The 25508-nt window shown below is 49.0% G+C and overlaps 8 protein-coding genes across 8 annotated transcripts; 5 read left to right on the top strand and 3 right to left on the bottom strand.

Annotated features, from left to right (window-relative positions):
* Positions 1–1503: 1503 nt before the first annotated feature.
* N7457_008487 (folliculin domain-containing protein) lies at positions 1504–2847 on the top strand (the record flags this gene model as incomplete). The annotated part of the gene is made up of 2 exons (XM_057179530.1): positions 1504–1515; positions 1564–2847. 2 exons carry the CDS (start codon positions 1504–1506, stop codon positions 2845–2847), a joined length of 1296 nt encoding a protein of 431 aa, XP_057027916.1.
* A 727-nt stretch (positions 2848–3574) lies between these two features.
* Positions 3575–4577, top strand: N7457_008486 (CSN8/PSMD8/EIF3K family protein; the record flags this gene model as incomplete). The annotated part of the gene is made up of 2 exons (XM_057179529.1): positions 3575–3741; positions 4007–4577. The coding sequence occupies 2 exons, from the start codon at positions 3575–3577 to the stop codon at positions 4575–4577; spliced, it is 738 nt and encodes a 245-aa protein (XP_057027915.1).
* Positions 4578–5635: 1058 nt separating this feature from the next.
* N7457_008485 (NAD(P)/FAD-dependent oxidoreductase) lies at positions 5636–6940 on the bottom strand (the record flags this gene model as incomplete). The annotated part of the gene is made up of 1 exon (XM_057179528.1): positions 5636–6940. The coding sequence occupies one exon, from the start codon at positions 6938–6940 to the stop codon at positions 5636–5638; it is 1305 nt and encodes a 434-aa protein (XP_057027914.1).
* A 2723-nt stretch (positions 6941–9663) lies between these two features.
* Positions 9664–11299, bottom strand: sik1 (snoRNP complex protein NOP56; the record flags this gene model as incomplete). Its single annotated transcript, XM_057179527.1, has 3 exons — positions 9664–9915; positions 9963–11082; positions 11136–11299. 3 exons carry the CDS (start codon positions 11297–11299, stop codon positions 9664–9666), a joined length of 1536 nt encoding a protein of 511 aa, XP_057027913.1.
* A 218-nt stretch (positions 11300–11517) lies between these two features.
* On the top strand, positions 11518–13535 carry N7457_008483 (chaperonin-containing T-complex subunit CCT6; the record flags this gene model as incomplete). The annotated part of the gene is made up of 7 exons (XM_057179526.1): positions 11518–11623; positions 11683–11777; positions 11843–11864; positions 11921–11962; positions 12015–12035; positions 12083–12256; positions 12309–13535. The coding sequence occupies exons 1-7, from the start codon at positions 11582–11584 to the stop codon at positions 13533–13535; spliced, it is 1623 nt and encodes a 540-aa protein (XP_057027912.1). The 5' UTR covers positions 11518–11581.
* A 192-nt stretch (positions 13536–13727) lies between these two features.
* N7457_008482 (putative histone acetyltransferase (MysT1)) lies at positions 13728–14765 on the bottom strand (the record flags this gene model as incomplete). The annotated part of the gene is made up of 1 exon (XM_057179525.1): positions 13728–14765. The coding sequence occupies one exon, from the start codon at positions 14763–14765 to the stop codon at positions 13728–13730; it is 1038 nt and encodes a 345-aa protein (XP_057027911.1).
* A 527-nt stretch (positions 14766–15292) lies between these two features.
* Positions 15293–18019, top strand: N7457_008481 (RNA recognition motif domain-containing protein; the record flags this gene model as incomplete). Its single annotated transcript, XM_057179524.1, has 2 exons — positions 15293–15490; positions 15548–18019. 2 exons carry the CDS (start codon positions 15293–15295, stop codon positions 18017–18019), a joined length of 2670 nt encoding a protein of 889 aa, XP_057027910.1.
* A 736-nt stretch (positions 18020–18755) lies between these two features.
* N7457_008480 (asparagine--tRNA ligase SLM5) lies at positions 18756–20508 on the top strand (the record flags this gene model as incomplete). The annotated part of the gene is made up of 3 exons (XM_057179523.1): positions 18756–19024; positions 19096–19216; positions 19288–20508. 3 exons carry the CDS (start codon positions 18756–18758, stop codon positions 20506–20508), a joined length of 1611 nt encoding a protein of 536 aa, XP_057027909.1.
* Positions 20509–25508: the final 5000 nt, after the last annotated feature.

Raw genomic sequence — 25508 nt, 5'->3', positions numbered from 1 at the left:
GATGTACTATTGCAACGTCGTCTACGGAGTAGATGTTGTATGATCCGACGACTCAAGCCCCCCCTCAAGTTCCCCGAGAGCCTTGTCGGGAATTGTCCTCAGCCAAAGTTTAGATCCTTGTCACCTTGTCAATTGGGACAGGAAACGCTAATTGCCCCCGATTCCCACTTTCCCAACTGCTTGGTGTCCCACTTCGGGAACGATGAGCGTCCTCGACCTAGGATCGTCTGGAACGTCAAGAACTAAGCGCGGATTAGGAGCCGAGCTCCTGACAAGGAAATCCGATGGACGGAGCAGTCCGTACATGTCAAATATGATGACGTTCAACTGTAGTCAAGACGCTCGTATCGACGTTCTTGCCAGCAAATCGGAGGTCAAGGAATCCTTCCCTTCACCTCCTTGCCGTGCCCCTAACACGGAGTTATCTCCAGATTTACCCCCCGAGGAAACCCGCCTATCCATTGTCAAATGGAGACGGCTATCGACTGATCTGACACATGCTGATTTTCGAGTAACATGACAAAAAGGAAAGAAAAAAAAAAGCAAAAACACGCGCGACTGGATGCCGGAAGACTCAGCGGTGAATCCTGACCAGGTTGAAGATTGGTCCAGCTGATAGATCAGAACTGTCCGGACTTTTGGAGGTGTATCTCACGATGAAGCCATTAGATTGTTTTGTTTTTGTTATTGTTTTTTTTGGGATCTCAAGTAATCCTATAAAGGTCATCCAATTCTTTGCACGATCATTGGTATATCTCACGATGGAGCCCCTGTTTGCACCTGTCCCCACTTCCACGCAACGGTCCAAGGGCTGACGAGAACGGCCCCTCGGGTCAACACGCTAGGCAGAGCGCGGAAACGTATGAATTAATAGTCGGGCCGATTCTAGAAAGACTGTCACATGCAGCATTCCAGGAGGAAGGGTGGGAAAGGAATGTGATCGGAAGACATCCGGAAGGGTGGTGTAACTCCAGAGGTCAGAAGTACAGAATAGACAAAGAAATCTGAAGAGCTGCAAGTATTGATGACAGATGCAGTATATGTAACGAAAGAAAGCAATTCCAGATAAAAAAGATAGATCGAATTGCAATGTAAAGTCATTGGGAAGAAGAGAAGAGAAAAAAGTGGGCACGGAGTGAGTGGAGAACGTTCTTTTCTTCCATCGGCCTTCCATTTGGAGGAAGTGACCCTGTCGGTAGGTCACTCCGGCCTTCGACCGAAACAGAGACCCCCCCCAGCATCTCCCCCAAGCCCCTTCGATTATTATTGCTTGTCTTCTTATTTATCACATTGGGTAACTCCACTACACACTCCATACCCTCTTCTTTAATATCTATCTTCCCCCCCCCCTTGCCCTCTTCTTCCTCGACCTTAAATTTTATCCTTTCCCCGGGAACCTGGTCACTGTGTGGGCCCGCATACCAGTCTTTCGTCATTATCCAGTCACAGCATGCCTTGCGACAATGAAGTGAAGATGCTGGTGATTGCTTGATCCGGTCCACCATGGATTTCATTGTGAGTACACTGAGCTGGGAAAGGGTTTCCTTGGACTGACAGTTTCAGCTCTCTTTGACGCATTTTTGCGAGGTGCATGGTCCCACCTCGATTATCTGCTCACAAGTCCTACCTTTCTCATGTCCGCAATGCCACCCCGACTCCGATCACTCTCCGCAGGGCACCCCTGCTTCCCACGAGTCTCGTTTTGAGCACGAGCCTCGATCCCACAAATCTGCCGAACCCAAGTCGCCCAGAATCGAAGATCACCCGTACTTCCTCAAGGGACATCCGGCCTCACCCGATGAGAAATCCAACCGAGGTGGTGCAAATGGCGACACATGCGCCAGTTGCAGCCTGTCTCTACCGGAAAATGTGAGCAAGCAGTTACCTCCCGGCGCACCCGGCAGTCGCGACGCAAAGGGAAATTCCACCAGCCCTGTGCTCCGCTCACGCGAGCTCGTCTACTCATGCGGCAACAGCCATTCGGAGTTGGACGACGAGACCGACTATCATACCCATGCCTCTCCTCCCGACTCCCTTCGCTCTGCTTCAGTTGCCTCCGATTCCTCATGTCACACACACATCCATACTTATCTTTCTCAACGTGGGCCGCCTAATCCCGCCGATTACGCACTTCTCCGACGCTCCTCTATTCGCACTCTGAGTTGCGAGCTCTTACCCCGTGGTCTTTCGTCTGGCCCAATCTGTTTCGGGGATGGAGTTGCTGGCTACACCATCGCCTACATTTTCCGCCTTCCCGACCCCATGGCTCGTGGCAAGCGACGCAGTTACGCATTAGTCGCATTGGCCGGGCGAGATGCCGGAAGAGCATTCCGTGCATGCCCCATTATTTGGCGCGCATTTGGTCGCATTGCCACCAGCATAGTCAACGCTGCTGAACGCTTCCAGGAAGCCGAGAAGACCCGCGATGAGCAGAACAACCCGGGAAGACAGCCTGGTCGTCAGTACCCTCCGGTTTCGTCCTTCCTTACTGGCCGCGGCATGGACCCGGCCGGCCGACGTGCAGCTGGTCAAATTCGTGCCCGTAACTTGGCCGAAATTGTCGGCAACGAATACATCTTTACCGAATTGCATGCCCATTTTGTCGCACTCCTGCAGCAGCTGGGCTCCATGTTTGGCGGAATTCCTCTCAATGAGGACCGCTTTGTCTGCAGCACTGTGGGTGATGAAGAAACCACCAGTCCCTCTCAGCCAGTTCTCGTGTCGAAAGCAAGACAGCCAAAGGACGGCCAGAAGTATGACGGTAATGACCTAGACATGTCCAACCTCGAAATCTCCACGGGACCTCAGGCGATTCCCATTGCACCTCGCCGACCCGTCATGGCATGAAATTTTCTTTCATCGTTTGCATGAACCTCTTATTGAGATACCCGCCTGCTTTGTTCGTTTTGTTTTCCAGGCACCTTCAACCTTGTTCTATTCTTTACTTTTTCCGTTTGTGCTTCTCTTCAGCTTGGCAAGGTTTTCAACCGATTTCATCATTGCTCACTCTGCGTCATGATTCGGGTTTCTTTTTCTTCTCGTTTTTTTCTTGCGGTATGGGCATGGGCATAGACTATGGCGTCTAACAAACACGGCACGGAGTTTTTGTTTAACAGCCCTGGTTTCAATTTTGCTTTTTTTTCTCAGTGATGTCTTCTTTTCACTTTCTCTTGGGCACCTCGTTCGATCTTCACGACGGAGTTTCAGCGATTCAAGGACGTCTGTTTAGCGGGTTCCATTCTTGGGACTGGCGCCAGGTTATGATTGAGATGTTACGATCTCACGAGGCTTTCAAGAGATACCTATGTATTCTATGTATTATTTGAACACGGATTAAGGCATTAGCCACCTTCTCGGAAACCGAACTTTGTAGTTTGTAATTTAATCATCTCTCAAACGCTGTATGCTATATGATAGCTATACGGAAAGCTCATGTTTTTTTTTATAGTCGGAACATTGTCGGGCCGGATTAACCCAATCCGAACACAGGCCACAATCGAAAATCCCACCAAAAAGAACATCCCGCAGAGACAAAGACCCGCATCACCTCCCACCTTCCTCCAGCAATATCAAAATGGTCGCCTTCGACAAGTGTGAAACCCGGCCGGCCCACATTGAGGCCATCCTCAATGGCCTTGACCGGTACAACCCCGAGACCACCACTGTGTTCCAGGACTATGTCTCCCAGCAGTGCGAGGACCGGTCATTTGACTGCTATGCCAACCTGGCCTTGCTGAAGCTGTGAGTACCTTCCTTATAAGCGATGCATCGCGCCGCGAAAATTTTATTTGAGAAGCTCTCCTATGATGAGTATCTTTTAAGCGTTTCCTATTACCTGACACCCCATAATATACTTGGGAATGTTGAGAAACCCTGTGAAGATACTGAAAGCAAAGAACCAATGCCATTGCTTGAGATAGCAAGCATAGCATATCTCTCGCAAATGCCTCAAATCATCATGAAATTGTCGAATTCACGCTAACAATATCCCGCTTCAAAAAATCAGCTTCCAGTTCAACCCTCACCTCCTCCAACCCGACACCGTGACCAACATCCTTGTCAAGGCTCTGACTGTGTTCCCCTCGCCCGCCTTCTCGCTCTGCCTCGCTCTGCTCCCCACAAACACCCAGCCCTTCCCCGCCACCACCGAAGCTCAAGCCGCTTCGCAGACCTCCGACTTCGTCGAGTCCGTTCAGAAGCTCGCCCGCCTGTCCACTCTCCTCGAGTCTGCCCAGTACGCCCAGTTCTGGTCCACCCTTAACTCCGACGACCTGTACGCCGATCTGACCGCCGATGTCGCCGGTTTCGAGGAGCTCGTCCGCATCCGCATCGCCGTTGAGGTCGGCAAGACCTTCCGCTCCATCACCGCCGAGAACCTCGAGTCCTGGCTCGATGTCCGCAGCCGCGAAGCCCTCGACAAGTTCGTGGTTGACGTCTGCGGCTGGAAGGTCGATGGTGCCGTCATCCGCGTTCCCACCAACAAGGAGAACGAGGCCCGCTCCGAGGTCAAGAGCGAGCACGTCGGCATTGAGCAGTTCGGTCGTGTCATCCGCCGTGGCTTTGAGCTTCCCGCATAAGCGATTTCAGTGGAAAGCTTTTCTTTTTTCTTTCGTTTTCGCGTCGATCGAATGTTTCACTTTCCTCTTTTCGTATTTTAACAAAATGTGTGCGGGGGTAAGAAAAAAGACAACTTGATTGATTCCCATCCATGACATGAGTTCATGAATCCACCCCCGATCAAGTGACGAACCGACGATAGATTTCGCATGGAGGAGGGGCTCGGAGACGAGTCGGGACCTGGCGCATGTGGCGTTTATTTTTTCTATTTTTTTTTTTTTCTATTTCTCTTGTCTGTATTGGATTTCTTTTTTTTACTTCTCCGTGCATTATTTGCACTGGATACGAGGAAGAGAGAGAGAGATGTCATGTCCATACCATAACATAACTTCAGTCGTGCCTCCATGTACCTAGGTTCGGCTTTGCTGCCAATATCAAAAATCATACAGAGCCGGGTGCAGATGTACTAGATGTTGACAATAGGTGCTATATAACGAGAGAGATAAAAGTCTCAACCATGTCAAATGATAAGCATATATTTATCATCTGAAGATATTGAATGTGAGGGAGACATGGCAGACATTCAACCATCTTGCCTCGTCACGGACATAACGCTCGTGGTTCGAGAGGCGTAGCTCATTTAGGAAGTAACATCTTGTATGATAGTCATCGGTCATTGCCTAGGTAGAATTGGACACAAAGAGGAGAGACCTCAGGTTTAGTTGGTCACTGCTTTGTTTTGGAAATTGGAAGAAACATCCATCGATGGTCGATATGCGCCGAATCTGCAAAATGGAAGTATTGGGTTTAGCTCTTTTCCCTCGAATGAGACATGTTACAACATTCTATTCTACTGGCATGCCCAGTGGCATCCATGATATCCTGAAACTCTGCAAAGCTTTGCTAAAACAAGATATCTATAGTCCAGACAGTTCTCCTGGAGGTTTCATCAAGTCTATACATTTGTTTAAAGCCGTCAATCCTCAACCCGAGTAAATTTGAATCCATAAAAGAAAGAAACATCCAACCCAGGGAAGATAGCCCAACGTCTAAAAATACATGCTTCCTTCAAACTAGCCTAAACCTCTCGGTTATAGATATCATTGTATTTCGACAATGATTGCCGCAGAAGCAAATCCGCCTCAACACCCTTGAAACGTGCGGGATTCAAGGCATCCAGAAGAACCTTGTCCTCTGAACTTGTCGAATCCTCACTATCTTTGAGGATCTCTCTTGCCAATAGCTTAGCAGTACCAGCAGCAGTGGTAACCCAAATAGCAGCGGCAAGCCATAGATTTGCAACATCGGGAACCCGACCAGCGAAGGGCAAGTTGTCAGGCGTGACAGAGAAGATCCCATTAAATGGCTTGTCCGCTACCCAAGGCTTTGCCGGGTCTGCGTTTCGTCCCTGGACCTGGAACTCACTTCCGTTCTTCAAGTTCGAACAGGCGTCCGACAGCACTTGGTCAAAGCTTGATGGCCAGGCTCCGATCGCGCTCTCAGTGGGATCAAGTTGCATCGGGGGATGATCGTAAGTGCCTAGACCGTCTCGATTGCCGTGGTCTCTTGCATAGACGTGATGGTCTAGCCAGCGAACGAATGGGTACGGGGTACCGACACGTTCAGCCCGAGGCGGAGTAAAGGTGTAAGGGTGTGCGACGGGGACGATAGGGATTGGGAGTTCTGTAACAGGGGCATTGTCGTTGCAAACCAAGAAAGATGTCCAAATGCCAGTGGCGAGAATGACAATACTGCCTTCCGAGTTGATATCTCCACTCGCAGTCTTGATAGTCGCTATCTTTGAGGTTTCGTCGTCCTTCTTAGTTGCAAAGCCTGTTACGGTGGCTTCCAAGAAATCCACCCCTCTAGCGCGAGCTCGGTTGGCATAATAAGAAGTAATGATGCCTGCATTTGCGGTCCCATCTAATGGGAAATGGAGACAGTGCTTGATCGAGTTCGCGTCGATGAAGTCTGGGGCCAGAGAAGCGGCTGCCTCTGGAGTAAGAAGCTCCGCAGGAAGACCCGCGCCCTGTGCTGTTTTCTGTCGACGTTCCAGGTTCTCCAGCCCAGCAGCTGTAGAGGTGAGCTCCAGACCGCCGACGGTTTCAAAGCCGCCTGGAATGGTGAGGTAGTCCAGGACGGTATCTTTAGCCAACCGAGTCAAGACAGCCGACTCGTTGAGTTGGCCAATGAATCCAGGAGCATGGCCGGTGGAACCCAATAGGGTCTCTAGGCTTTTGTCGATGAGTATAATGTGATTTTCAGTCTCGGCCTTGGAAAGATGGAATGCGAGTGCTGCGCCGACGATGCCTCCCCCGACGATAATGATTCGGCGAGCCGGGGGATTGGTATTTAATTGGGCAATGTTTAGTGTGGAGAGCATTTTGAAAAGATATCTATCGGACTTTTAATAGATTTGAAGGAAGTGAGCACCTTCAATGAAGCCGTGAATCCCCATCTTAACTATCTAGATGCTGCTATCCTAGCCCGATGTCGGCTTACTTGTCTCCTCATGTATCCGTCTCCAGCCGCAGTTGTGCGGAATAAGATATGATGTCAATCGCCAAAGATTGTTTAAATAGAAAGCCAAGTATATCTAGGGCAACTGGGATCCGCCGAAGCCTCCTTGGCGTTGAACGGTGAGTCATTCGTGTTGGACCACGTTGCCTCAGATGGTCTGATGCTTCAGGTACTATCAATGATAGATTGAGCAGACTATGAACAGCTAAATGCTCCATTGATGAGGGACTTCACTCGAAATGGAGTGTATCAATAGTTATGCCTGTTCTGGCCGCCATGCTCTGACGGAACCTTGTACACGGCAGTGGTCAAATCGGCCCTTGGACGCACCACGAAGACCAAATTCTACATTGCGATTTAGACTCGTGTAGTTAAGATAATTAAAGATATGCGGTCTCAGTATGAGTTAAACGCATATATTGAAGGTTGCGAGGTCAGCGTACTTAAGATGTGTCCATTTTCACTACGTGCTATAGAGTAGGTAGTCTTAAAGTTAATATGAACAAATGCCTATTCGAATCTCATCATTTACTCACCTATTTGATGTTTTGTTCATAGATTCACAGCCTGTAGAACCCGAAGTCCTTTTCGCCGAACTACTCCCAAAGCTGCTTGTATCCACGCCATTTCCTGACCATGACCAGGCCGATTCCGTAAACTATCAACCACAATCCCAAGTGCCGGGCAAACAGATAAAGGCCTAGCTAGCAGCATATCATCTTTCAAGAAGTAGTCCACGGATTGGCAGACTCGATGTGCTACAGATAGGTACTGTCCACAGCGGCTAATAGGATTAAATGTACTTATCACTTCCGAAACAGAACCTGAGTTGTCAAAGGGCAGGTTACTTCACAATTCCTCGTACATATTGAAAAGACCCGACCAAAGCATTGTCTGCGTTCCCCACGGCATAATCAGTGTAGAAGTGAGCTGGGCGTTTTGGAAACAGAGAGTCACTGGGGACAGATCTTTAGAATACCCAGGATCAACCAAAGGCTCTGTTTTCAATGGCACTGGCCAGTATAGCACGTCTGTCCCAGAATCCAGCAACCTCGAAACCAACATGATGGGCAGTCATTCAAGATTGAGTATTGCACAGATTGTGTTCTGTATACCGGTAATAGTAACTGCATTATATCTTGCGTGCTATCGGCACAAGCGACCTCGCATGGCGTGGATGCTCCTGACTTTCTTCTCTGTCAGTATCTCACTACAAGATCTCTCGGGGTTTCTTTTCTGGTATTTCTAACATAAACTATCTTCAGTTCATATCACTACGGGAATATTATTTATTATCTCACAGAAGTCATCCAGTATTGGCGTGATGGTAGCTTCAGCCATCCTCCTCAATGCTGGCGTGTTTCCTTTGATCGCTGCGACTTTGGGCTTTTTACGAATCATGAGTTGGTGTCATGGAACACCAGATCAATATGTGCCATGAATGATCAGCGGGCTAATTTACTGCAGAGTGACTCTTGAACAAAACATGAGCTGACAAACTGGGCAATGTTTAGTCTTATCCCGAGTGCGTTTTCTTGCTGGCATCGGACTTACCGTTGCAGGTGGAGCTCTGGAAGGGAGCGACACCACCAGCGATGTATTCATTGGTGTTAAACTGGTTAAAGCCGGGTATATCATCGTGGTTGTTTTCACCGGGTGTTTACTGGCCATGCAAGTCTATTTGTGGCCACAATGCTCGTGTCTCTCGGTTGCAAGCAGAACAGGTCGTGGACTCCGATATATCTACTTTTTCAAGGCTAGTCCCTTCTTAAGATTCTCAATGCCACTGCTTTATCTACACCTTTCATAGCTGTTCGTATCACATACCTCTTTCTGTCGGTATTTCAGCCCTCCGGCTTGAGGTGGAATGATTTGAATGGTCCAATTGTCCGATTGTCGTCTATGGGGCTGTTGATGGAACATTCTGTTGTGTTGACCGATCTAATTACGGGGTTTCTGATTCCTAGTTGGAGAAATATCGAGAAGCCAGAGGTCCTTTTGGATGAAGCAGCAAGATGACCGCGAGTCATACAACCCCGAGGATAGGTCTTGAGTCATGAGTTTCTGCTTCACTAGAAGCTATCCGAAGAGACCATTTCCCCATATTTGAATCAAATCTTAGAGCTCAATTTCAATTATCATGTTTAAATGAGATAAGTTCCTTGGAATTAGTTGAGAAGTCAGGCCGGATGTAGAGGTCAAGTAGAATTTTAGTCTAACAACGTGTCTCTCAACTGACAACCGTAGATATTTGTGAATGAGATGCCTACAATGCCCAAACATCCATGCGTTGGGTCATGGCAAGTCCATCAAAATGTGCAAACGAGAGATATCTTCCAAGATACCTAAGAGAATGGACTACCAACGGAAACGAACTCGTTCGTGAGAAATGAGCATTGTCGGGGGACAACGTTTTAAGAAACTCGACAGTGGAATCGTAGGAATTGGTGAACACAAATTTTTGAAATAATCCATAGATACACTGTATCGAAACTACCAAAACAAAAACTGTAAAGATACAATCGAATTCCCGCAATTCGTTTTGAAGCAAATGAAAATCCTAACGCCATGACCAAACGAACGCATCTAGGCCTTTTGCTTCTTCTTGGAGGGCTCGGCGTCGGTGTCGTGCTTGCGCTTCTTCTTCTTCTCGGACTCGCCCTCACCACCCACGGACTTTCTCTTCTCCTTCTTCTCTTTCTTCTCCTTCTTCTCCTTCTTTTCCTTCTTCTCCTTCTTCTCCTTCTTGGCCTCAGCAGCATCGGCATCCTCCATCTCCTCGTCGCTCTGGTCGGCTTCGACATCGAGATCAGCCAGAACGGCATCCATGGCGTTTTTCTATATAAATTAGTATTCCGTATTTCAAAGATTACCGGGAAACATACCATGGCGACCTCGTTCTTGGTAGGAGCAGCACCGGAGGCGTAGAACTCCAGACGCTCCTCAACCTGGCTCTTCAGGGCCTCACCGAACTTGGTGTTAGGGGCCTCGGAGAAGTTATCAATGCGGGAAGCAATGGAACACTTGTTGGCAAGGAAACGAGAGATTCTGCCCTTGTTCTTGGGGCCTGCGCGGCCAATGAAGGAAGAGTGGTACAGCAGACCATACTTGGGGGTGTTGCCCTTAGTCTTCAAGGCACGGAAAAGAGCCTTCTCGGCACCGAGAATCTGAACGGTGGAGGCGGGGTACTTGGAGAGGTTGGTCAAGCTACCGGCGTGAGAAATCAGACGAGCGCCGACAATTTCACCGATCAGGGCTGCGAGGTTAGGCGCAACGACGCTCATCTTGGCGACAAGGTAAGCGTAGAGAGACTTGCGGTACTTGGCGAGCTTGACAACGCGCTCAGCGAAAGAGACGACATTCTCCATGTCAGCCTCGGAGATCTCTTGACCCATACTGGTCTTGGCGGCATCAATGATGCTCTGGGCAACAGCCTCATCATCCTCGACAAGGGCGGCGATATCGTGCAGGCTCTCGTTGGTGAGGTTCTGCTTGTCCTTGATCATAAGGGCGAGCTCGGCGTAGCGCTGGTTGTCGGAGACAATCTTGACGAGCTCGGGGAAGTGCCAGGAGTACCATTCGCGGACGCGCATGGAGAAGGTGTTGATGGCCTTATCGAGCTGATCCAGGATGGCGATGGCCTGAATAATGTGGTTGTCGTCACGCTGGACGGAGAACTTAACCTTAGCACGGGAGTAAGCGTGACCAAGACCAAGCTGGGCAGTGTCCATATCGCCATCGCGCAGCTGCTTAAGAAGCTTGCCAGCGTGGAGACGGATACCACGGAGAAGGTCCTGAACGACCTCGCTGGTATCACCGGTCTCACAGTCCACAAATGAGAAAGCGGACTTGATGCTTCCTGCCAGAGCCTTATCGGCAAGACCCAGAATGACCTTCTTCTTCTTGTTCGGCTTGGGGAGGTTCAATTCAAGGAAAGAGACCAAAGTATCGGATGCGACACCTTCGGAGATGTCATTAATTTCTCCGAGAGCCTGCTTGTTGTTCCTACAATTTGGTCAGTAAACCATGGGAAAACCTCTTTCGAATGGGAAGCGTACTCGAAGGGCAAGAAACTGGAAAGTTCAACCATCTTGCCGAACTTAGCAAGGTCATTGACACCCTCCTGGACTTCCTTCAAGCCATTGCCAACAGAATCGCCTTGGTGGGTGACCTTGAAAAGCGAGTAACCCATAGGGCCCTCGAAAAGTAGGAAATCGGCCATCGTTTCAGGACGAATCACAAGAAAATGGAAAACCCAAAAACAAGTGATGGAATGGTGCGGGTGTTGGCGACGGGCTGGAAATGGGCAAAGTTCGAGAAGTCGGCAGCTTTTTTTTCGCCGCTAGTGCGAATCCGAATGTGGGCTTTTTGCCAAAAACCGTCTTCACCGCATTGGCCGGACCTAACGTGGGCCTCACCCTCAGTATCCAGCACTTCTAACCATCCCTTAATATAATATTTTTGGGTTCCTAGACGTGATACCCTGTCATTCATTACCTGGGAGATGTCTGCAACTCAACTACTTAACCCCAAGGCGGAGTCGAGGGTATGGAAAATATTCCCCAGATGGCCCCTCAATGATATGCCCACTAACATTTCACGCAGCGGAGAGGAGAGGCCTTGAAGGTGAACATCGGTGCCGGTGAAGGTCTTCAAGATGTTCTCAAGTCCAACCTGGGTCCTTCGGGCACCCTCAAGATGTGAGTCTTTTGCGATTACACCCCACATACGAACCCTGGAAGGCATTGGAGCTGACAAAACTTAGGCTGGTCGATGGTGCAGGCGCAGTATGCCATCATCCCCTGATACTCTAGCGGCCGCTTTCTAATGCAAGCTTGAATAGATCAAATTGACTAAGGATGGCAACGTTTTGTTGCGGGAGATGGTTCGTTCTACCCCCCACAACCACTTTGAGCTTGTGAGCTAACATTTGACAGCAAATTCAAAACCCCACGGCTGTAAGACCAGCCCCTCGTTTCCTCCTACATACTTGCTGACGAAAAAGGTTATGATCGCTCGCGCTGCGACTGCACAAGATGATATTACCGGTGATGGCACGACATCTGTTGTGTTGCTTGTGGGAGAGCTTTTGAAGCAGGCAGAGCGTCACATCTCCGAGGGTCTTCACCCTCGCGTCATCACTGATGGCTACGAGATTGCCAAGACTGAGGCCTTGAAGGTGTGTTGTGAAGATTCAATGCCAAAATTCAGATCTGATACATTCTCCACAGTTCCTCGAAAACTTCAAGCTCGAGCGTCCCATTGACCGAGAGCTGTTGCTTTCTGTCGCCCGTACCTCCCTCTCCACCAAGCTGAACGGTGCTCTCGCCGAGAAGCTTACCCCCGACATCGTCGATGCCGTCCTCGCTATCCACAAAGCCCCTGAGAAGCCCGATTTGCACATGGTTGAGATTATGACAATGCAGCACCGGTCGTCATCCGATACCCAGCTTATTCGTGGTCTCGCCTTGGACCACGGTGCTAGACACCCCGACATGCCCAAGCGGGTGGAGAATGCTTTCATTCTGACCTTGAATGTCAGTCTGGAGTACGAGAAGTCCGAAATCAACTCTGGATTCTACTACTCCAACGCTGAGCAGAGAGATAAGTTGGTTGAGAGCGAACGGAAGTTCGTGGACGCGAAGCTGCAAAAGATTGTGGACCTCAAGAAGGAGGTCTGTGGAAACGACCCCAACAAGGGATTCGTTGTCATCAACCAGAAGGGTATCGATCCCCTCAGTCTGGATGTTCTTGTAAAGAACGGCATTTTCGCTCTGCGGAGAGCCAAGCGCAGAAACATGGAGCGTTTACAGCTGGTCTGTGGTGGTACCGCACAGAACAGTGTTGAGGATTTGTCTCCGGAGGTTCTTGGATGGGCTGGTTTGGTCTATGAGCACCAGCTTGGTGAGGAGAAGTTCACTTTTGTTGAAGAGGTCAAGGACCCTAAGTCTGTGACTATCCTCATTAAGGGCCCCAACGGGCACACCATCACTCAGGTCAAGGATGCCGTTCGTGATGGTCTGCGCTCTGTCTACAACACCATTGTCGATGGCTGCGTCATTCCCGGAGCCGGTGCATTCCAAGTTGCTTGTGCCGCACACCTGAAATCCCAGGACTTCACCAAGACCGTCAAGGGCAAGGCCAAGTGGGGTGTCGGTGCATTTGCCGATGCCCTCCTGATCATTCCTAAGACTCTTGCTGCCAACTCAGGCCATGATATTCAGGATTCGCTGGCTGCTCTTCACGATGAGGCGACTGACGGCAACATTGTCGGTCTGGATCTGGTCACCGGCGAACCCATGGATCCCGTCCAAGAGGGTGTCTTCGATTCCTTCCGTGTTCTGCGCAACTGCATTGCTTCTAGCACTGGTATCGCATCAAACCTCCTTCTGTGCGATGAGCTATTGAAGGCCCGCCAGATGAGTAGAGCCAGTGGTCCTGGTGGTCCGGAAGAGTAATGCACTCATTTACGAAGTCATTCATGTAAAGATTAAAAAGAGTTTAAGAATTGATTCCCTCATAAATTTGTGGGACAGGCTCCAAGAGCCAATCTATTCAAAAATGCACAAACTTCAAGTTGCTTCTCATTGTCGTCATTAGATAGAGTAGAATTAATAAGCCTACATAAACAGGCTGCTTCGTTTCAAGGATCAGTCTTCTTCTGTAGTGCTTTGGCCATTCTCCTGGGACACGATAATAGGAGGCCAAAGTCCCTCAAAGCCTTCCTCGCTGACTGGGTCCACAAAAGAGAGGTGATGTGCTTTAGCCCATTCCCACACATCAGATTTGCAAATGGTGACCATCTGACCTGGTGGTGTGATGTTGTCCTCCATCGCTATGCGGTTAGATTTGCGTTTTTTCGGAGATGCCTGTTCAAAGAGGCCCATGCTCTTGAGGGCAGTGATCACATCTTCGGTCAACATCCCAGTTCCTAAACCAATTTCTTCAACCGTCATGGTCTCCTGCGAGGGTCTCTTGCGAGAGCCTTTGGGGGTGGGCTTGGAGTCATCACCGGGCTTGCCGCGGAGCAAGAATCTAGCAATCCGCTCGGCCCAGAAACGCACATAGCTTTTATGACCTAGTTCACTCAGTGGCTTTTCCGGTCCACCAATGCACCCATTATGAGAGTCCCATCCACTGAGCTTATAGCTGACTCCCATCAACAATTTGCCAAGCTGCTTGTGCTGATAAGGCGGGAAGATCAGGATACAGGCAAGATTATTCGCATCCCAGGAGAGTTTCTCTTTTGAAAAGAAACCAAGAACGTAGTAGCTGCCGGGTTCGTTAGGGTCGGTGAAGGTGAGAATGTAGTACAGAAAGGTTGCGACATCGAAGAAGACCGTCTTGTGATCGAGGAAGAGTTTCGCGAAAAGGGACAAGTTTTGTCCAAATAGTTTGTGGTTTTCCCCATCAACCTCCCACACTGCATACCCGCCATAGTCGTAGACTTTTGTGCCGGGCGGGGTCGTGCGATGCTCGCAGGCGCGTTTGTGTTCCTCAAATACGTCGCCGTCACATGAATATCGAAAGCACCAGCGACAGACGTAGAGTCGATCGGCATCCTTGGCGACAAGTTCTTCGGGGTAGATCGATTGGTTCCATGGCTTGAACAGGAGATCGCCCAGCACAACGTTGTTTACATTGCGAGCGGCTGGAGCCTGCAATTGCGCGGACTTCGGGGTGGCCATTTGTGGAGGCGAGGTGGTATTGAGAAGCTAAGTTTCGAGGGCTGTACCCGTTTCCAATGGTCCAGCCATTGGTATTATGGAAATGAGAGCTGCTAACCGTTCAGATGGAAAGAATGAACACAGTCGGTTGCGCAGAAATTGAACGCTTTTTAAAATGACATGATTCTCAATGGGTATTCATTGCCTATTGTGCTACTGCCAATGTATAAAACTATGAGTGACATCCTGGGTCACGTGATCGGGGCGGGGAATGGAGCGTCCGAGGTTCATCGTCCGGTCTTTTCTGACGGTTATCCTGTTGCCTGAAACCGCATGTATTTTCTACATGTAGGTCTAAGAGCTTGATCATAAATGTTGCCACCAGCAGCCCTCGTTTATACCCTATCCATCTCCAAAATAGCCCTGGAGGCATCATAATTCCACATTATTTCATACTTTCCTTGATCCCCTCTAGTTTCCACCTTTGTAACACCTCCCCACCGGATCATCCTGGCTTAAAGCGCTCACAGCGCCTCTTCTTTGCCACGATGTTGAAGCCTTTCCAGATCAGAGACCTCCGGGTATCTCAAGAGCAGGCCGAACAACCTGAGCAGCCTGCGGATCCTCGTTCTACTTACTCGGGAGTAGTCCAGATATCTGCTGCCGACTACGATGATCTAGCATCAAATCATCCCCGTGCAAGGTTGACTTACGTGGATGAGGAAGATGATGACGAAACAATCACCGTAAGTTTGCAACATTCTATCAGCTATTACCTAAATCTCACAACTTTTTGCCCTCAGGTTGGATCCGCCCTCGAACTCTCCCAGCGCCTTGAAGAACCCATAGATACCACTATTACACAGCTCGGATCCGCCCAACTTCCTTGTGATGATACTCCGATGCACATATTTGACATTCGTCGATCAAACTCCGTGACCGAATTGTGGAAGCGATTCGAAAGCAAGCACACAGAACAGAAGGGAAACAATGTGGAAGCTATTCCCAAGGCCGTTGTCCATGACGAAGTCCCGGCCGTCAATACTTCAACTGCACCACTAGCCTCTGAAGATGAGCCTACGCCTCTCATGGAAGCATTTGAGGCCGAGCTAGCAAACATCCTTCATGCTGTTAAGTCCTCGGAGAACAAAGCACCTGAGCCTGATTTGCCACCTACTGCTGAGCCATCAGCAAGCACAAACTCTAATCGGGCCACTCATCCTGTTGAGGTCTTGGCTGCACAGGTTTTGGGTCAGATAATCAATGGGGCTACTATGGTACAATCTGAATGGAGGTCAAAACTTCCGGAGTTACAGCGACAACTACAGAATGCACAGAGACAATTTGAGGCTGCACAGAGATCTTTGCCTGTGAACGTCGAAGCTTCATTGCGAACACTACTCACTACCATTGAGGCTCATCTGAGAACCGCCTTCAATAATCTCCCTGATGGCGGGAGACAGATGGCAGAGGATGCATTCCAAGCAGGACGCCCTGTTGCCGAAAATGCCGCTGACGGCTTACGTTTGATGGCCTCTGAGCTCAATGAGGTTGGCAAAACTCTGTATGCCGCATTCGAAAGTGAATTTGGACGAGCTGGATCGACAGCTTCTGCTTCGAATTCGACTGCTGGGCCATCAAACTCTGGGGCTTCCGTCCCAGTCTTTGATGCTAATATGGGAAATCAATCTGCGACTCCCGTGCCTACGTATCAGACCTCAGAGACGCACCCTTCAAGCACGCCAACGAACGAGAAGTCAACATCAAGCCAGCCGAGGCCCTCGAGGGTACCCCCTCTTGGCCAATTCATGCCCACTGGCCCAAACTATTGGACACCACCCTCATGGCGACCGCCCGTTTGGAATCCATTCCAAAATTACAATGCTCCCTCACCACCCCACCCTCGTTTCCCACCTGCTCCGATGCCAAGCTTCACTCAATGGCCTCAATGGCCGCCTGCACCCACGCCTCCGCCTGCACCTCCCGCACAACCCAAGTCTGAAGCACCGAAAAAAGACTCGGCGACTAAATCCTTGTTCATTGGCAATGTGGGCTTCAAGGTCACGGACAAGATGATTCAAGATGTGTTCGCCTCAAAGGGTTTCCTCGTCACAGTGGATCTCCCGCTTGATACAGCATCAGGAAGACACGCAGGCTTCGGCTACGTTTATTTCCCATCAGAATATCCGGCTTTTGCTGCTATGGAAGCATTACAAGGTGCCATCATCGACGGTCACTCGATAAATTTGGAACCCATGGATCATCCCCCCATCGAAAGTGTGCATTCGCAGAGATTACTCAACAATAAACCGGTACAGAAAAGTCAGTCACAAGCTGAGCCAAATAATGCTTCGCCACACGGAAAATCGACAATTCGCAGAAAGTCTGTCAGCTTCGTAGATTCGACACAAAATGTTGATACCCAAACCCAGATTGACCCTTCTGCACTACTCGACTCTCCGAGCGATGATCCCGCATTCAGCGCACAGTTTCCCTCGCTTTTGCCCGACACAACCGCGCAGCATAATGGTTCATTGAGTGATCGAGACATTCCCTCAAATTCAAACACAGACGAAGCAACGGGTATGTTTCGTTTCCCTCCCGTATCTCAGCGGGAGGCCCAGCTTCTTGCAAACCAGCAGGAGCACCATGCAGCAAAATCGACTACATCTGTTTTGAACCACCAATCACCAACCACCCCAGAACGCCGTGAGAGACACTCTACTCACAGTCTGTCCCTGCAGCCTACTTCAGAAGCGTCTCTGGCTTCGCTTCCTCTTAGCGCCGAACTTCCATCTGCTGTTGTTCATCAGTCTGGTGGCAAACGTGCGGCCAATCACGAAACGACTGGGTTCAAACCCCATAGGTCTAATCATCGCCATGCTGCGGGGACTGCTCGTCATAATCCTCTCAGGCATTCCGCAAGCATGCGTCATCTTGGGCATAAATCACATGGTACTCCAGAGACAGATACATGGGGACGACTTTCTAGGAGAGAACGAAGTGCACCATCTTTCAACCAACAAATTCCCGGAAGCTTCCCGGCGGAAGATACAATGCAGGCCACGGTCCCTAGTTCAGTTGATCATCGGTCTGATGATGCTACGATTGAACAATGTGTCTCTACTCTTGTCGACTTAGGCTATGGGACCGAACAAGAGGGTGGACGATCCAGGATGTCTGTCTATGCAGCTGCCGCAAATGGTGTCCTCATGGATGCGATCGATATGATTGAAGAGGAAAGGAGGGTTTACGAACGACGAGCTTCGCAATAAAAGAACTTGTAGTTCTTCTGCTTCAGGGAGTTGGCTCCGTTTTGCTTCTGTCTCTGATTTGCTGAAACTATTGTGATGTTTGATATGAACGCCCAATCGTGTTTTAATTTAATGAACCTCTCGATAGCGTTGGAATCCCACCTTTTGCTTTAATTTTCTAATGCGAATTTGTACAGTAGAATCTTTCTGTATAAGCTTTGAGCATCCTGCATCTTTGCACGGGGATAGACCTATTTTCATGGAGTTGCATCAGAAGTCAAAGGAATAGCGAGCGCATAGTGATGTCTAGATTCAGCACAGTCCTGTGAGCTGATAACTTGGTCAGGGAATTTCCAACCCACCATATACAAGGCACATTGTCTTGGATATATGCCCTTAGATCTAATAGGCAATTTCATGACTTGTGTAGAATATTATTGATAATGTTCTGTAAGGAGGGAAGGATATATATAACGGTCATGACATGTTTAATAAAAGTTCAAATCACAGTCGTTGATGACATCTTCAGAACCCCCCGAGCGACTACGAGCATAATTAGCATCCAGATAAAAAACATCGAGGGCCTAGTTGGCCTGCCAGTTAGATACGAGAGCTAAAAAAAAGACAAGAGAATGTAAGTCGCTATACAACATTTGAACATAAAGTGATGTAGTATCGGACCGACATCAACGCCGATAAGTTTCCGGGGCTGCAATCTCCGAACTCCCCGAGTTAACCCACTGCATCAACTACAGCAATGCAGATATGGCGGCGAACCTTCGCCACGTCTGTGGGCAGACTTAGCCAAAACTCAGCAATTAATTCTCGGCCTTCGATTGTGCGATGTGCGCAGATCCTCCAAGCTAGCAAGAATGGTGGAGTGTGCAGCTTCGAGGACCAAGAAATCAAAGTGAATGGGTTCGTTCGGTCTGTACGAAAGCAGAAACGGTTCGCATTCGCAGAGATCTCTGATGGCTCAACCGTGGAGCCACTGCAGGCAATTCTGAAACCCGCGCAAGCAGCAGAGTAAGTTTGATCGCGAGTCGCGATCGACCCTGTTAGATCAACGAAGACTAACTCGAGCACTTCCATTTCAGCTTATCAACCGGAACCGCGATCGAGATATCAGGTATTTGGAAAGCCTGCCCACCAGGCAAAGAACAAACCCATGAGCTTCAAACAACCGATGTAACGATTGTAGGCGCATCGGATCCAGAGGTGAGTCTGCAAAGCTGCTACTGTGCAACTGTCGCAAGACCTACAACTAACGATGCTATATTTAATTGCAGACGTTTCCGATCCAGAAGAAGTACCACAGCCCCGACTTCCTGCGCCAGATTCCTCATCTTCGTATCCGAACTCCCCTCAATTCTCTTCTCTCGCGGTTCCGGTCTGAATGCATGTTCCAACTTGCCAATGTCTTCCATTCTCATCCGGATGGAGCATTTACACAAGTTCAGCCTCCCCTTATAACGTCGTCGGACTGTGAAGGCGCAGGCGAGACATTCACCTTGGCACCACGCGGTGCCGCTACACCCACCGCTGAGAACGAGCATTTCTTCCGCGCGCCAAAATACCTCACCGTGTCCTCGCAGCTGCATCTTGAAGCCTACGCCGCAGAATTGGGCAACGTATGGACATTAACACCCGTGTTCCGAGCGGAGAAGAGTGATACACCGCGTCACCTTAGCGAATTCTATATGCTCGAAGCCGAAGTCAACTTCATGTCCGATCTTGATTCGCTCACCGGATTAGTGGAATACCTGCTGCGCGATCTGACGCGTCGTCTATATAACACTCCTGTGGGACAAGAAATATTGACAGCAAAACGGTCTGGTGAGCCGGGACAGGACACCAGCGCTGAGAGTGTGGGGACTCTACGGCAAAGATGGACCGATTTGATGGATGGACCGAAATGGGCCCGCATCACATACACACAAGCCGTGGAGATGCTCCAACGTGCTGCCGCCGAAGATGGTGCATCATTTGAGCATCCCCCAACGTGGGATGGAGGGCTACAGCTTGAGCATGAAAAGTACATCGTCGAGGTGCTGCACCAGGGACGTCCTGTCTTTGTCACGGACTACCCGAAATCAGTGAAGCCCTTTTATATGGCTCCTTCGCAGGTTGCGGAAGGCAGCAACACTCCTGGGGAGACAGTGGCATGCTTCGACTTGCTCCTTCCCGAAGTCAGTGAAGTTGCTGGAGGCTCCCTGCGCGAGCATCGCCTACCCAATATTATCCAGAATATGCGCGAGCACGGCCTGATTAAGGCCCGACAACTTTCCGAGTCCGGAGATCCAGTTTCAGGCGAGCCGGTGTACCCTTACCTTTCGCCCGACGAGGACTTGAGCCACCTTCAATGGTACGCTGACCTCCGACGCTGGGGCTCTGCCCCTCACGGAGGCTTTGGACTAGGATTTGATCGATTCTTGGGATATTTGAGTGGCGTGTCCAGCGTGCGGGATATTGTATCTTTCCCAAGATACTTTGGCCGTGCTGATTGCTGAGACTCATCATATACTAAGTCATTGTATGATAGATTTGTATTATAATATGTAAACCGAATGATCGGAGGTATGAAGCCAACGAAACATGATCTCTTGATCCACTTTTTGTGTAATTTATAGCGGCTGGGCTTCATTTCACATACTATGGCGTAGCTGAGCTGTGATGGGTATGTGTGGTGAGAAAGAAATTATCTTCGTACCATTCTCATCGCCCTTGCATACACCGGACAACATAAAGTTGATGGGCTGTTATAAGCTGAGCCGGGCACTACCGGTTAGTCCCTGCAAGCGATGTTTTAGCTCCAGGTAAGAAACTTGTATGTATTCTCACTAGTCATATTTAGGCATATGGCGCGATGGCCCCGTTATGCGGATGCCAGCGGATAGGTGCCCCTGTCTAGAGTCTGGCCCCCTACGGAGAATCAACCGCGATTTCTAGATCCGGAACTAGGTATAGAGATTATTGATTTGCCCATCTTCCTACTCCCTTTTTGGCAGTCTTTGCTGGTCCAAGTTCCTACAACATAGATTTGAACCGCGTTGTGGTAATCAGGAGAGCTCAAATTGCTCCATAACTAGAAAATGGAGCCGGGCTACATAGATCGTCTCGATCTTCTAAATCATGCCATAGTTGATTCGCTGTCGATCCATCGGCTTTGTTCCTCATATTGCCGTCCCGCCTCCCATAAGTCCGCTTAGTGATCGTCCTATATGGCTCCGGGGGCCGGCCGGGAGGAAGTAAGAACAAAGCGCAACGCTAAACACTGGAAGGAATGTTACCCACCTAGTTAGGACGTACGTGGCTGGAGGAATTGGGGTCTCGTAAACATGGGATAGGACATTCACTATGTAGGAGCACGGAGTACTCCGTACGAGGACAGAGTATGTGATATCGAAGGATAATGCGGATGATGCACAGGTCGAGAACAGGGTCTGATCTACTCCGTACTCCGTACAACATATGCTTATTTCAACTGATATTCTTGGGCAAGGCTGAACATTGCAGGAATCAGGTTCTAAATAGCAGGGCAATCAGGGCAATTCAAACGTAAAGCGTACAACATATGTGAGCAGGAATGGAGGGATGCTCGGATGTTCGGGCTGTGACAAAGTAAAACTCAAAGCAGCGATGGTTTCACGATAGTAGCGTCTAGACCGGGACGTTTTTCTTCCTATGCATATAGTTGGGGGTGGCATAGGCGTACTCCGTACATTTAGAGATCACATCCCTGATTTATGCGCCGGAGCTCCGGACCACAAGAAAAGCCAAGCACTATAGTCTCAAAACGAGGCGTCCACTGACTCAATGTAAAAAATCGGGGCGTCGGGGGTACTACTCCGTAGGTAGCCCGAGCCCCACGGGCGCGCGGAGTTCGGACTACGGAGTAGGTTGATGACAAGAAAAGGTAACAAGTGTCCTCCGATGGAAACTGGAAAGCGAGACGAGGAATTCTCATTCCATGGTTGAGCATCCAATGTTCGGTGGATGGCGTATTCAACGGAAAACGTGGTCTCATTTAGTCCCGCGTGCTTATTTATGCCGGGTATTCCGGTTTGTGGAGTTTTCATTGCCGTTTGTCACAGTTATGCTGGGTACTCCATATTGGAGTAATAATCTCACAGTCTTGTCAATATCAAACACCTCTTGGACTATTACGTACAGCCAGGAAGAAAACACCCAGCCTTGAATTAATTTAATAGACTTTGTTCAAGCGAGCACAAAAACTCATCCCCAACACGGAGTAAGGCCAGGATCAGCAGGCCAAGGGGCCCTAACCTTACCAGGGTTAAGCATAAGCAGAAAGAAGGCAGTGCGCGGTAGGTACTCCGTACTCCGTACGGAGTACGAACTATGCAGCCTGGAAGCCATCCCTACCTGACATATCACATTGCAGATAGCCTACAGGGTGAAGATGTGATTTGCAACATATAGGGAATTATTGTAGTATGCACGGGCACGGAGTAATCGATCCGTAATTGATAATCCAGGCTTCAAAACTCTGAGACCAGGACAAAAATTACTTCGTAAAAAGCCGAATCAACTTCGTATTCGGGTATTAGAAAGTCCCCGAGGAGAATAATGCATTCCCGCCACATGGTTTATGCTCATGTAAGACCGGGGATCAAAGCAACTGAAACCTTGGGAAGTGGCTCGGCTAAGTAAAGTAAAGTTAAGTTGAAAAATAAACATTAACCATAAATTTGCAGCCACAGATTCCATGGTTCACAAGGGGGGGGAAACTGGATTTTAGGCTTCGATGACATTGCCCCCTCCGCAGGCCAGCCACAGACCTGACCACTCAACGTTGACATCCTCTTGGCACTGACGGCCTCGGGAGTCTTGGCCTCATGTTTTGAGGGGATTATATGTTGAGCTCCTCGTCATTCTTATTGTAGGCACCAGCATTTTGCACCCTTGTGATTTGTACGGGGTATTCCGTAAAAGACCAAGTCGCTGGCAATAAATTTAGTATGTATTGTGGAAAAAAAGATACTGGACTAGAATCAAATGAGACACTCTGACCTCATGCGATGAAACATGAGCTATAAAATCGACGGGAATGAAATGAAAAAGGGAACAGAAAAAGAAACCTCAGCTTCTCGAGCACATTCCCTATTCATCCAGACAATAGACACCTTAATTATGCTAGTGGAGATAAGCTCGTGTGACGTTTCACAAAATTGGTTCTTGGCAACCTTTAATTCCAAGGTTGCAACGGATGCATTACAATACAAGGACATTTGATCGTACGTCATTTTATGTGATGTCTTAGTGTTGGTTGCCTTATTACCAGACTATCTGTCCCCCAACTGGAGAAATCTGTATTGTCAAATACCTTGGCTGACCTGTAGGAGGGACTTTTTAAGCATTAGGCCACCCACGTCGGATCATTTATCGGATATTATTTATACATGAGAACGAATGCTGTGTACGGATTACAAATTTATACATCGACCCGAAAGTAGTCCGAGGCCATTAAGAACAGTAGAAAGCGCTGCCCGAACCACGGTCGGCAAAATCGTCAGCTTCGCCCGCGAAGGTGCGTTCTACCAGCGAGATATTAGGTACGGAGTGGTTAGCGAGGTGTGGAGCTGGATCCACTTGGGCAAAAGCAGTATTCGGATAGTCGGATATAGCCTTGAGAATACGCGGCAGTTCGCGGCATGGTTTGTGTTTCCAGCTTTCCAACCTGGACATGGAGACAGGATCAAGTCAGGGACAAGGTAGACCTGATAAATTTTTCCACCCGGGGAAACCAGGGATAGATTGTTCTGATAGAGCAAGAGACACAAACTCACGGTTGTCAGGAACTGGGCGGCCTTCTTAAAAAATGAATCATTGAAAATTTTGGTCGGAGGCCTGAGCTTCTACACTCATCTCGAACCGAATTCACACATGGTTGCATACTTCACAGAAGGGATACATGTGGTGATTCGTGGTGTCGATTATGCTTATTTTATTCCACTAGAAAGCACCAACCTACACTGACGCCGTTACATAAAGGCGAATGTAACTATTCCAGCTCCGTCGTCTGATTGGAATTTTCCGCCCTGATCAACCTCGATTGTTGCTCATAGCCTATCATTAATCATTAGACAACTTGACCCGGCAGCACAAGAACACAACATATTTTGTACTAGTTTGCGAATACTTAAGGCATGCATGTTGGATGATACACGATATGTAATGGAATTCTATACCTGTTCTCATTCTCCAAACTGTCTTTTGTTCCTTGGAACCTACATCAAAGGAAGCCGTGCAACATTGTCTGCTCCGTAGACCTGGTAGATGGAAGACCAGGTCACGACGACGCCATGTGAGACATGTGATGCAGGCTCTCCAAGCATGTAACTACGCCGACACGGTGATATATTTGTTAAAATAACATGGACCCCCCAACCTTCCAAACACCACATCCAGATCAGGCCCGAAGCCAAGAAGTAAATCAGCTGCCAAGGTGTACTAGCCCCCCGAACCCTATTAGATTGATCCTCGTACAACGGGACTTTATTGGCGATACGCTTCCACTGGCTTCAATTCGGCCCGTGCGCGACATCGGGAATCATAATAGCATATAGCACAAAACCATGAAGATCATGGATTGGACATGGATTATTCCAAATTTTCATGGTAAGGTATGGGTGTGGCGGCCAATTTTGAATGTCTCTGGTACCTTTGACGTCTCATGCAATGTACAGGGGTCCGATATTGGGATCTAGAGTGCGACGGCCCCCTAGAACACGTCCATCTGCAAGGCTAATTACAAAGTACAAGCCTAGCTGCGCGGTAAACATGAGCGGCACAGAGGGCAAACTCGGGCCAGGTAACCTTATCGCCGAGTTAAGGTGTCAGCGGCTATCGATGTACGGAGTAAATATGATTCAGTCGAATCATGTTCTGGCCGATGGATAAGGCAAGTCATGCTAATCTCAAGCCACTGTATTTCAACCAGAAGGAGTATCCGGAAAAGTACTTCCTATGGGAAGCGCAGCTAGTACAACCAGCCGTAGCACACATTGAGTGCTTTGCCTCCTGGGCTATGGCGATCCCATTACGTGGCTTCCCAGTTAGCCTTTGGCTGTGCATCATTGTACGTGCGCAGAACAATGTACATAGCCTCATACATTCAAAACAGTCCTCTATGCGGAGTACATTAGACTTGTCTTCAGGATTATTGCTTTGATTTGGACTAGGATGTTGTCAAGCTTTGTGGTCAGCGCAGGCGAAACCAAAACACCGTGTCACTGGACCCGATACGAGTACGAGTCACGAGGATAGGGCCACTGTGGCTTTTATTTTATGATTCCAATTAACCTATGGAATCTCGGATATCGGACATAAATGAAAATGTTCCGGGCTAGATTCGCTAAGATCAACCTTGTTTGGATGTGACTCGTATGGGAATTGCCAATGCCAAGGGATGATTGGATAAGGCTGCATCGGACAGAACCGCAACCAGGCTATTATAAATCACCTGGAGGATGCAGTTGCATTGGGC

Source organism: Penicillium paradoxum, assembly GCF_028828445.1.
Source record: "Penicillium paradoxum strain IBT 22861 chromosome Unknown utg000007l_segment0_segment0, whole genome shotgun sequence".
In the NCBI taxonomy this organism is placed as follows: Eukaryota; Fungi; Ascomycota; class Eurotiomycetes; order Eurotiales; family Aspergillaceae; genus Penicillium; species Penicillium paradoxum.
Note: the sequence above shows the minus strand (reverse complement) of the source record. Positions and strands in the feature narration are given on the sequence as shown.